The sequence below is a fragment of the Dendrobates tinctorius genome, unplaced genomic scaffold (genome assembly GCF_039654945.1).
Source record: "Dendrobates tinctorius isolate UK_male_01 unplaced genomic scaffold, ASM3965494v1 ptg000257l, whole genome shotgun sequence".
Taxonomy (NCBI): Eukaryota; Metazoa; Chordata; class Amphibia; order Anura; family Dendrobatidae; genus Dendrobates; species Dendrobates tinctorius.
The window spans coordinates 3773989-3786991 of NW_027361924.1; the positions used below are offsets into that span (position 1 = coordinate 3773989).

Genomic DNA, 13003 nt, shown 5'->3' on the forward strand with positions numbered 1-13003 from the left:
TGTATGAGGATATATAGTACTGTATCATGGTGCTATATAATGGCTCTATAAGGTGACATTACAGCTCTATATGATGGATGTATGAGGATATATAGTACTATATCTTGGTGCTATATAATGGCTCTATAAGGTGACATTACGGCTCTATATGATGGATGTATCAGGATATATAGTATCGTACCATTATCTTATATATAAAGCTCAAAGTGTGTGTATGTATGTTTGTATGTGTGTGTGTGTGTATGTCAGGGATAGGCACCCCGAGAGTGTCATAGGCTATGTTGTGAGGCAAAATTTTAACCCCGCGCGTTCCAATTCACCAAACAATTTTGCCCCTATCTACATAATGGGGAACCAGTGTATCAAGCCCCACCGCTCATTATGATGTCATAATGGTTGACTATGGGATGGAGGATGTGTGATGGGTATATGGGCACGGGACTATGGGATGGAGGATGTGTGATGGGTATATGGGCACGGGACTATGGGATGGAGGATGTGTGATGGGTATATGGGCACGGGACTATGGGATGGAGGATAATTATAATTTGCTATAACTAACCACAGTTAGTAGTTACTATGCCCGGGCAGCACCGGGATCTTCAGCTAGTGGTGCTATATAATGGCCTATAAGGTGAGATTACGGCTCTATATGATAGATGTATGAGGATATATAGTACTGTATCATGGTGCTATATAATGGCTCTATAAGGTGACATTACGGCTCTATATGATGGATGTATGAGGATATATAGTACTGTATCATGGTGCTGTATAATGGCTCTATAAGGTGACATTACGGCTCTATATGATGGATATATGAGGATATATAGTACTGTATCATGGTGCTATATAATGGCTCTATAAGGTGACATTACGGCTCTATATGATGGATATATGAGGATATATAGTACTGTATCATGGTGCTGTATAATGGCTCTATAAGGTGACATTACTGCTCTATATGATGGATATATGAGAATATATGGTAACGTTATTGCTCTGTATTATGGATATATGGTGACATTATGGGGCTATTCGGTAGCATTACTGCCCTCTCTAGTGACTCTATGATAACATACTTGAACTATATGGCGGCATTATGTGGCATTGGCGATATGGGTTTGCATGGTGGCATTAGAGATGGCATTAGACGTCATGGCTAGTTCACCATTATAAGGTTGTTATATCACTGTATCATGTCTGACAAGAACAAACATGAAAATCACTAAGAGCCGGGAGGTTGACAAAATGGATGAATGGGCAGAGAGAAATTCTTGGTGCTTTTTATGGAACCTGAAAAGCACATTTGGAAATCCCAGTCTGCTGTGATTTTTTTAGGAGACACTTTGCTGATGAAGTGTAACTACCTTGTGTCTTGTTGCAGTACTCAGTTCTCTCCTTGGCGTGTGACCTATGAGACAAAATTGTCTTCTACAACCTCACCTTTGTAGCAGAGCTTGTCTATTCCTCACCAATTGTTAAACCTCCTACACAGATGTTTCTGTTAATGACTGTGCTTCATATATGAAAATGGTCATCATTATAACCTGTTATTGATTTTTCGTAATCCCGACTATAATCCTACATAACCTTGAAGAATTGATGAAGGAGAAGGGCGGTCACCAAACATTGTTGAGGATTTAGATTTCTCTTTTGTTCATTCACTTATTACATTGATTACTTCTATATTTGGCAGCTTCTTTCTCTGCAGCTTGTTTTCCACACCTGCCTAATACTTTTGCTCAGCACTGTGTCTCGGGGACCGGGCCGGCCACGTGCTGTCATGAATGGAGCTGCGGCTGCTGGCTGTCGTGGGGTCTTTTATGCATCATAATAAAAGAAATACTCGTGTGAAATTGCCAGGTAATTACAGAGACAGCGACGGCGGAGCGGCGGCTCTAGAAGCCTCTCCTGGACCATAATTATCTTTCCTGTTCCTGTGCATGTGAACTATGTGTAACCCTTTCTAGGTTGGATGGAAATCATCATCTTGCTCATATTGTAACAGACCCTCCATCATCATCATTATGGCCTTGCAATGGGGCTTCCTGGTTCACGAATACAATGCCAGACTGACAGTGAAGACTGACACGTAGTAGTCAGAATGATATTAGCACAGTAACGGTGCAGGGAAACTGCACACCGTATACAAATATATACAGTGGGGAAAAAAAGTATTTAGTCAGTCAGCAATAGTGCAAGCTCCACCACTTAAAAAGATGAGAGGCGTCTGTAATTTACATCATAGGTAGACCTCAACTATGGGAGACAAACAGAAAAAAAAATCCAGAAAATCACATTGTCTGTTTTGTTTTCATTTTATTTGCATATTATGGTGGAAAATAAGTATTTGGTCAGAAACAAAATTTCATCTCAATACTTTGTGATATATCCTTTGTTGGCAATGACAGAGGTCAAACGTTTTCTGTAAGTCTTCACAAGGTTGCCACACACTGTTGTTGGTATGTTGGCCCATTCCTCCATGCAGATCTCCTCTAGAGCAGTGATGTTTTTGGCTTTTCGCTTGGCAACACGGACTTTCAACTCCCTCCAAAGGTTTTCTATAGGGTTGAGATCTGGAGACTGGCTAGGCCACTCCAGGACCTTGAAATGCTTCTTACGAAGCCACTCCTTCGTTGCCCTGGCGGTGTGCTTTGGATCATTGTCATGTTGAAAGACCCAGCCACGTTTCATCTTCAATGCCCTTGCTGATGGAAGGAGGTTTGCACTCAAAATCTCACGATACATGGCCCCATTCATTCTTTCATGTACCCGGATCAGTCGTCCTGGCCCCTTTGCAGAGAAACAGCCCCAAAGCATGATGTTTCCACCACCATGCTTTACAGTAGGTATGGTGTTTGATGGATGCAACTCAGTATTCTTTTTCCACGACAAGTTGTGTTTCTACCAAACAGTTCCAGTTTGGTTTCATCAGTCCGTAGGACATTCTCCCAAAACTCCTCTGGATCATCCAAATGCTCTCTAGCAAACTTCAGACGGGCCCGGACATGTACAGGCTTAAGCAGTGGGACACGTCTGGCACTGCAGGATCTGAGTCCATGGTGGCGTAGTGTGTTACTTATGGTAGGCCTTGTTACATTGGTCCCAGCTCTCTGCAGTTCATTCACTAGGTCCCCCCGCGTGGTTCTGGGATTTTTGCTCACCGTTCTTGTGATCATTCTGACCCCACGGGGTGGGATTTTGCGTGGAGCACCAGATCGAGGGAGATTATCAGTGGTCTTGTATGTCTTCCATTTTCTAATTATTGCTCCCACAGTTGATTTCTTCACTCCAAGCTGGTTGGCTATTGCAGATTCAGTCTTCCCAGCCTGGTGCAGGGCTACAATTTTGTTTCTGGTGTCCTTTGACAGCTCTTTGGTCTTCACCATAGTGGAGTTTGGAGTCAGACTGTTTGAGGGTGTGCACAGGTGTCTTTTTAAACTGATAACAAGTTTAAACAGGTGCCATTACTACAGGTAATGAGTGGAGGAAAGAGGAGACTCTTAAAGAAGAAGTTACAGGTCTGTGAGAGTCAGAAATCTTGATTGCTTGTTTCTGACCAAATACTTATTTTCCACCATAATATGCAAATAAAATGAAAAAAAAACAGACAATGTGATTTTCTGGATTTTTTTTTCTCAGTTTGTCTCCCATAGTTGAGGTCTACCTATGATGTAAATTACAGACGCCTCTCATCTTTTTAAGTGGTGGAACTTGCACTATTGCTGACTGACTAAATACTTTTTTTCCCCACTGTATATATATATATATATATATATATATATATATATATATATATATATATATACCGCTATATATTTCACAATACGAGGTCTCGCCACGCACAGTTCACAAATTTTTATTGTATTTCCATATAAAATATGCGGCGAAGCTTCACAGATCAAATAGTTATCATTTCTAGAGACCAAAAAAAGCCGGAGTCGTACAATAACAGTCCGCCTCTTCACCACGCGCTTCACGTGGCCTTTGTTACACGGAGATGTAACCTGCAGTGACAATGTACAAAATGTCACGAGTTCTGGAGAAACTGCAATATAATTGCAAAAATAAGCATCCTTCATATTGACACAATATATATATGGCGCGCGTCGGGGTACACGTGCATCGGGGGATCGGCTGCAGTGGAGTACACGATGCGTAAGATTTACATTCGGTAACCTGCTCTAGAGAGTGGGGTTCTCGCCAGGAATGAGGACTAACCCCATCCTGGAGAGTTCGGACCAGTATGTGGCCGCACGTAAAGTGACAATCGCACAGTGTCATGTGAAAGCTATAATATGGGCATCATAACAGGTCGTCAGAACGCTGTCCCTTTAAATTAAAGGCCTTTATTAAAGGTGAGCTTATGACTTCCAAAGTGAACATTTGTCCCTCCCTAATGACTCCTTACAACAAGAGCAGTTAAAGAGGTATTCCCATCTCATAAAGTAACAATTAGGAACACAAATTATAAGCCCCTAACTCCAGACCCCTTTTAACTACGGCACTTTAAGCAGAGCAGAAAAAGGGCACAGATGACTACCTGTCCTGCAGTCGTCTGATTGGCAGCAGTTTACTGGGTGTATAGTGCCATCTGTAGTTGGACATACTATGCGCTACCAGAAACTTCTACTAGAGGGTTTAGTAGGTATCCACCATAAATGCAGGATACATGGCTTGATACTGAATGCTTTTCAATGCTTGTCACGGCAGCTAGCACGAGAGGGAGCGCTCTGAACACAGGTTTATATAGTTCACATTGAATTAAATGCTAGCTGTATAAATCTGTATGTACTGAGCTCCCCCTAGTGGTGGCTGTATAAATCTGTATGTACTGAGCGCCCCCTAGTCGTGACTGTAAAAATCTGTATGTAGTGAGCTCCCTCTAGTGGTGGCTGTATAAATCTGTATGTACTGAGCTCCCCCTAGTGGTGGCTGTATAAATCTGTATGTACTGAGCTCCCCCTAGTCGTGACTGTAAAAATCTGAACGTAGTGAGCTCCCTCCAGTGGTGGCTGTATAAATCTGTATGTAGTGAGCTCCCTCTAGTGGTGGCTGTATAAATCTGTATGTAGTGAGCTCCCTCTAGTGGTGGCTGTATAAAACTGTATGTAGTGAGCTCCCCCTAGTGGTGGCTGTATAAATCTGTAGTGAGCCCTCCCTAGTGGAGAATGTATAAATCTATGTCGTGAGCTCCTCCTAGTGGTGGCTGTAAAAATCTGTATGTAGTGAGCTCCCCCTAGTGGTGGCTATATAAATCTGTATGTAGTGAGCTCCTCTTAGTGGTGGCTGTATATATTTATCTAGTGAGTCCTCCCTAGTGGTAGCTGTATAAATCTGTATGTAGTGAGTTCCCCATAGCAGTGGCTGTATAAATCTGTATGCAGTGAGCTCCCCCTAGTGGTGGCTTTCTAAATCTGTATGTAGTGAGTTGCCCATAGTGATGGCTGTATAAATTTGTATTCAGTGAACTCCCTTTATTGGTGGCTGTATAAATCTATATGCAGTGAGCTCCCCGTAGTGGTGGCTGTATAAATCTGTATGTAGTGAGCTCCATCTAATGGTGGCTGTATAAATCTGTATGTAGTGAGCTCCATCTAATGGTGGCTGTATAAATCTGTATGCAGTGAGCTCCCCCTAGTGGTGGCTGTATAAATCTGTATGTAGTGAGCTCCTCTTATTGGTGGCTGTATATATTTATCTAGTGAGTCCTCCCTAGTGGTAGCTGTATAAATCTGTATGTAGTGAGCTCCCCCTAATGGTGACTGTATAAATCTGTATGCAGTGAGCTCCCTCTAGTGGTGGCTGTATAAATCTGTATGTAGTGAGCTCCCCCTAATGGTGACTGTATAAATCTGTATGCAGTGAGCTCCCTCTAGTGGTGGCTGTATAAATCTGTATGTAGTGAGCTCCTCCTAGTGGTGGCTGTATAAATCTGTATGCAGTGAGCTCCCTCTAGTGGTGGCTGTATAAATCTGTATGTAGTGAGCTCCCCCTTGTGGTGGCTTTATAAATCTGTATGTAGTGCGTTCCCTCTAGTGGTGGCTATATAAATCTGTATGTAGTGCGCTCCCCCTAGTGGTGGCTGTATAAATCTGTATGCAGTGAGCTCCCTCTAGTGGTGGCTGTATAAATCTGTATGTAGTGAGCTCCCTCTAGTGGTGGCTGTATAAATCTGTATGTAGGGAGTTCCCCCTAGTGGTGTCTTTATAAATCTGTATGCAGTGAGCTCCCTCTAGTGGTGGCTGTATAAATCTGTATGTAGTGAGATCCTCCTAGTGGTGGCTGTATAAATCTGTATGCAGTGAGCTCCCTCTAGTGGTGGCTGTATAAATCTGTATGTAGTGAGCTCCCCCTTGTGGTGGCTTTATAAATCTGTATGTAGTGAGTTCCCTCTAGTGGTGGCTGTATAAATCTGTATGTAGTGCGCTCCCCCTAGTGGTGGCTGTATAAATCTGTATGCAGTGAGTTCCCTCTAGTGGTGGCTGTATAAATCTGTATGTAGTGAGCTCCCTCTAGTGGTGGCTGTATAAATCTGTATGTAGGGAGTTCCCCCTAGTGGTGTCTTTATAAATCTGTATGTAGGGAGCTCCCCCCTAGTGTTGGAGTGTATACATTTGTATGTAGTAAACTCCTCTTAGCAGGGGCTGTATAATCTGGAATGTAGCGAGCATCCACTAGAGGTCGCTATTTATAAAACTAGGTAGTGAGCGCCCCCTAGCGGTGACTGCAGAATTATATGAACTTTCCTATACAAGCATATTTGTATTCATCTTTACAGATATTTGGCTCTATCTACGAAATTGAGACCTTCAGCTCTCAGCGGGGCCCGTTCTGTGTTTCGCCTTCTGTCTAGACTTCTGATCTAACATCCTCCGAGGCAGCATGAGCAGAAAACTAGAACTGACTCTAGCAGCATATTCTTGACTCTTATGAAACCCTTTCAGTTCGTACTTTTACCATAGGAGAAGTGGCCTCCTAAGATGTCGCAGTTTGCAGTTCGGGTTTGGTCACGGAACGGAAACTGACAGCGAAATATAATTTTCTATGTTGTTGGAGTACATCATGCTCAAGGAGGTCTCTTGAGTTGGGGCAGAGCATAGCCTGACGGAAGGGCTGACCTCGCTGGTGGCCTGCCGCTCACCCCTTCTCTGCTGCTGCCCAGGGCACACCGCCTTAATCAGATGCCTCTTGAAGGTGTCACTTAAGACGATGTAGATAAAGGGGTTTATACAGCTGTTGGCATAGCCAAGACTGATGGCTACATTGTACGCATAGAGAAATAGGACGGTGGGATCCTCCACCTTGAGGTGCACCAGCTGTAGGATGTAATATGGAGCCCAACAGACGAAGAAGGCAGAACAGATGGTCACCGAAGTTCTTGTGATCTTCTTGGATCGGACTCGGAAATTCCTTTGGGGTAGAGGGACCACCATGCATGAGATATGCTTCTGGATCTTGATGTAGACAACACAAATGACGAGTAGAGGGATAACGAAAGCCAAGAAGAACTGGTAGAGGGTGTACCAATAGATATCAATGGACAAGTTGGGCAGGATGATGCCGCAGCCGGCGTTGCCATCTGGAAGCTCAATGAGTTGGGTGTACATGAAGACAGGGATGATGGTTATCAGAGAACAGAGACACAGCAGGAGGATCACCATGGCTGCCGCACAAGTTGTCCTCACATACGAAGAACGGATGGGGTGGACGGTGGCAAGGTAGCGGTCAACTGACATGGCGGTGAGGATATAGGTACTGGCAAACTGGCTGTTAGCATCCAAAGCGGTGATGATGGTACACATGGTGGCCCCGAAGTGCCACACACCATTGCCCAATAACTGGTGGATGAGAAAAGGCATCCCAAGCAAGAAGAGGAGATCGGTCACGGACAGGCTCACGATGAAGATGTCAGCGATGTTGTGGTTCCCCTTCGGCTTTTTGGTGATGGTGTAGATGACGATGCAGTTGCCAATTGTGCCCACCAAACATATGATGCCAAATATGACAGGAAGGACAATACTGTCATGGTCCTGTCTTCTGCTGAACACTGTAGAGAAAAAGAGAAAATCTGAATCAGCGAGAGATCATGATGATCGCAAGGTTTACGCAGCCGAGCAGCGGAGTGTGGGAGGGGCTAGAGTGTGATTGACAGTTCTGCTCTTCGTTCATCCTGATGTAGGCAATCTCTGCACATAAGGTGGAGGTCCGTCGCCTCTCGGGACATGTCTGACCTACTAAACATTTGTAGTCCCCATACATGCTGGAGGACCTCTTTTTGAAGAACTCTTGAGTTTTAGCATGCCTCTGTTGATCCTCCTGGAAATATATCAATAAATGTCTGATACCATTCCCCTTGCAAACGTTAGTGCTGATGATAGAGAGCTAGAATATGTAGAGATGCCTCCACAGATGGTAACACTCCATTATTGATATATTTCCAAGAGGAATAACAGAGGAATGTGAGCTCAATACCTGAATATCCCATTTGGTAAAGTTTCTGAAGATTCTTTTTGTATAAATCAGTAAGGGGCAAATGTAATCAGTAAGTGTTGATCCAGGGTCCGCCTCTTAATGAGGGTCCGCCTTCCAATGAAGGCGGGCCTCGCTACACCACACCCCTTCCGCTAAGCTCCGCCCGCTTTTTAAAAAGCTGTTGAAGCCAGCTAGAATTTGCCTTGCAGGCGAAAAAGGACTTGATAAATTGACCCTCTCTCTTTTTTTTTCTTTTTTCTCATTCCAAGGTTATTCCTCTTGGAAATGTATGACAAAAATTGACAACTGGGTGATACTATGTACTTTGCCAAATAGGTGTGTCCGTACTGTTTCATCAACGATTCCTCAGTGTTGGAACGCACCCAACAGTGGTAACACCTGACTGTAAGATTGGAAATGTACTTATGTTTCCAGGAGGAGTAACAGAGGGATTTACATATGATCCCAATGCTTTATCCCACGTTTCTCACATTTATTGGGATATTCCCAGCCAGTACGTTCCTTTAGAAAAGGAAGCGGTAACACAACACTTCACGTTCTGCAGGCGAACGGACAAGTTCGCTGGCAATATTTTCCTGTAAATTACCTAATTACATCCTAGTCGATGTTCACACAATACACAGAGACATCTGCACGAGGCGCGGACTCAGCGCTCTCGGGGAATGTGCAGAGATCCAGGGAACCTTTAGTCATTAAATATTATTAAAGGTCAGACATCATGAGAAAGCGCTCACATCTGTGCGGTCAGAGCAGCCGCCTGCTTCCATCCCCTGCACCAGAGATCTGATATAACAGAGGGATGAAAGTATATCTCGCACCATACGGAAGCGATTCCTCTGGATATTGGGGGGAACAAGGATCTGGATGAAGTTACAAAGCTGCATTAACAATTCTTCAACCTTCAGAGCAGAAATCTTCCATCATTTGCTACACACAGTGTGATCTGGTTCTTTCCATTCCAATGGTGGTATTGCTACATGAGGCATATTCATCTATAGGAGGAAGACATGCAGTGTGCCTGCGTCTATGAGAGTAAGGCAGAATTAAGAAAAAGGCTTCAGAGTATAATATTAAATGTAACTCAGATCAGCACAGGATTAGTAATGTATGTACACAGTGATTCCACCAGCAGAATAGTGAGTGCAGCTCTGGAGTATAATACAGGATGTAACTCAGGATCAGTAATGTAATGTATGTACACAGTGACTGTACCAGCAGAATAGTGAGTGCAGCTCTGGAGTATAATACAGGATGCAACTCAGGATCAGTAATGTATGTACACAGTGACTGCACCAGCAGAATAGTGAGTGCAGCTCTGGAGTATAATACAGGATGTAACTCAGGATCAGTAATGTATGTACACAGTGAGTACACCAGCAGAATAGTGAGTGCAGCTCTGGAGTATAATACAGGATGTAACTCAGGATCTGTAATGTAATGTATGTACAGTGACTGCACCAGCAGAATAGTGAGTGCAGCTCTGGGGTATAATACAGGATGTAACTCAGGATCAGTAATGTAATGTATGTACACAGTGACTGCACCAGCAGAATAGTGAGTGCAGCTCTGGGGTATAATACAGGATGTAACTCAGGATCAGTAATGTATGTACACAGTGACTGTACCAGCAGAATAGTGAGTGCAGCTCTGGAGTATAATACAGGATGCAACTCAGGATCAGTAATGTATGTACACAGTGACTGCACCAGCAGAATAGTGAGTGCAGCTCTGGAGTATAATACAGGATGTAACTCAGGATCAGTAATGTATGTACACAGTGAGTACACCAGCAGAATAGTGAGTGCAGCTCTGGAGTATAATACAGGATGTAACTCAGGATCTGTAATGTAATGTATGTACAGTGACTGCACCAGCAGAATAGTGAGTGCAGCTCTGGGGTATAATACAGGATGTACGGTAACTCAGGATCAGTAATGTATGTACACAGTGACTGCACCAGCAGAATAGTGAGTGCAGCTCTGGAGTATAATACAGGATGTAACTCAGGATCAGTAATGTATGTACACAGTGAGTACACCAGCAGAATAGTGAGTGCAGCTCTGGAGTATAATACAAGATGTAACTCAGGATCAGTAATGTAATGTATGTACAGTGACTGCACCAGCAGAATAGTGAGTGCAGCTCTGAGTATAATACAGGATGTAACTCAGGATCAGTAAAGTAATGTATGTACACAGTGACTGCACCAGCAGAATTGTGAGTGCAGCTCTGAGTATAATACAGGATGTAACTCAGAATCAGTAATGTATGTACACAGTGAGTACACCAGCAGAATAGTGAGTGCAGCTCTGGAGTATAATACAGGATGTAACTCAGGATCAGTAATGTAATGTATGTACAGTGACTGCACCAGCAGAATAGTGAGTGCAGCTCTGAGTATAATACAGGATGTAACTCAGGATCAGTAATGTATGTACACAGTGACTGTACCAGCAGAATAGTGAGTGCAGCTCTGGAGTATAATACAGGATGCAACTCAGGATCAGTAATGTATGTACACAGTGACTGCACCAGCAGAATAGTGAGTGCAGCTCTGGAGTATAATACAGGATGTAACTCAGGATCAGTAATGTATGTACACAGTGAGTACACCAGCAGAATAGTGAGTGCAGCTCTGGAGTATAATACAGGATGTAACTCAGGATATGTAATGTATTTACAGTGACTGCACCAGCAGAATAGTGAGTGCAGCTCTGGGGTATAATACAGGATGTAACTCAGGATCAGTAATGTAATGTATGTACACAGTGACTGTACCAGCAGAATAGTGAGTGCAGCTCTGGAGTATAATACAGGATGTAACTCAGGATCAGTAATGTAATGTATGTACACAGTGACTGCACCAGCAGAATAGTGAGTGTAGCTCTGGAGTATAATACAGGATGTAACTCAGGATCAGTAATGTAATGTATGTACACAGTGACTGCACCAGCAGAATAGTGAGCGCAGCTCTGGAGTATAATACAGGATGTAACTCAGGATCAGTAATGTATGTACACAATGACTGCACCAGTAGAATAGTGAGCGCAGCTCTGGAGTATAATACAGGATGTAACTCAGGATCAGTAATGTAATGTATGTACACAGTGACTGCACCAGCTGAATAGTGAGCGTAGCTCTGGAGTATAATACAGGATGTAACTCAGGATCAGTAATGTATGTACACAGTGACTGCACCAGCAGAATAGTGAGCGCAGCTCTGGAGTATAATACAGGATGTAACTCAGGATCAGTAATGTAATGCATGTACACAGTGACTGCACCAGCAGAATAGTGAGTGCAGCTCTGGACACACCCAGGAAGAGGAGGAGCGTCGCAGCTGAGCTCTGCAGGCTGGGGTTTTGCTAAGCTCCTGGGAAGGGAGGTTTTTCCTGCAAGGACTTTCCATCTGCCCCCTTCCCAGGAAAGAGGACTGGGGGTGGGGGGCCTCATCCACCACCAGGAGGCCTAAGGCACAGCCAGCCAGTCCCAGGGATGGGGAAAAAGCGGACCCCAGGGGCCCCCCCTTAACATCTGGGGCTCCAAGGTTGCGGGAGAGCCGGCTACCACCTACACCTCCCGCATCCATGCCCACCTCTCCGAGTACGAGGAGGCCGGCAAGCAGCTTAGGAGACTCCGGGGGGAATTGGAGGGAGCCCGGGTCATCAGTAAAAACAGGCTCCCTGCCTCAAAGAGAGCGGAGGTCACTGCCACAGTCAAGCGGCTGAAAGGGGAGATTCGGGCCCTGGAGGACCGGCGAAGTACCATCATGGCCGGCAGCGGCCCCTTCCAGGAGAAGCTGCACAACGAGGACCGGTTCAGGGCCATGACCGGTTCAGGGCCATGGCCGGTGGGTCTCCTGGGGGGTCAGGAGTCCCCATCCAGGTGGAGGAAAGCGAGGAGGAGGAAGAGCAAGATGGCGCCCACACCACACCCGGGCCACCTCCACCTGAAGACCTGGCGGACACCAGCGTGAGCCAGGTAACATACAGTGGGATAGCCCCCGAGCAGATGGACTCCAGTAACGCGGAGGAAAGCGGGAGCGAGGGGGAGGATGGAGGGAGCGGGAGTAGTTCTGAGGGGGGCTGCCTCATCCTTAAACAAGTACGGCAGACGGAATCCCCAGCACGGTTTGGCACGCTGTTGTTTGGGTATGAAGTCTGCCCGGAGGATGAGGCAACCGGGAGGAGGAGAAACAGGAGGCGCAGGCGTAAGGCCTCTGAAGGCGTGGAGGAACAACTGGTTTTTGCTCCTCTTCCCGGGGCCCCTTTGTCCCGCTGTGTGGAACCCGCTACCCACCCCGGCTCGGGCCCTGTGGTGGGTCCGCAGCAAGGGAGCGGGGAGAGAGATGACTGTTGTGACCTGACTGTTGCATCTGAAGACAGTTCAGACCAGGGCAGTGATATGGAGGTCGGTGCTGGTTGTGGTGTTGGTGGTGGTGTCCAGCCTCAGCCCTCAGTGGCAGGGGGGACTGGCCTGGCACCAGGTAGAGTTGGCACAGCCA

General features: G+C 45.3%; 1 protein-coding gene across 1 annotated transcript in view; it reads right to left on the minus strand.

Moving 5' to 3' along the window:
• Positions 1-3846: 3846 nt before the first annotated feature.
• The window catches only part of LOC141069125 (melanin-concentrating hormone receptor 1-like), a 28779-nt gene continuing 19622 nt past the window's right edge, over positions 3847-13003 (minus strand). The window contains exon 3 of the mRNA XM_073558459.1: positions 3847-8053. Coding sequence (XP_073414560.1) covers positions 7014-8053 — 1040 coding nt within the window. The 3' untranslated portion in view covers positions 3847-7013. The remainder of the gene's footprint in view (positions 8054-13003) is intronic.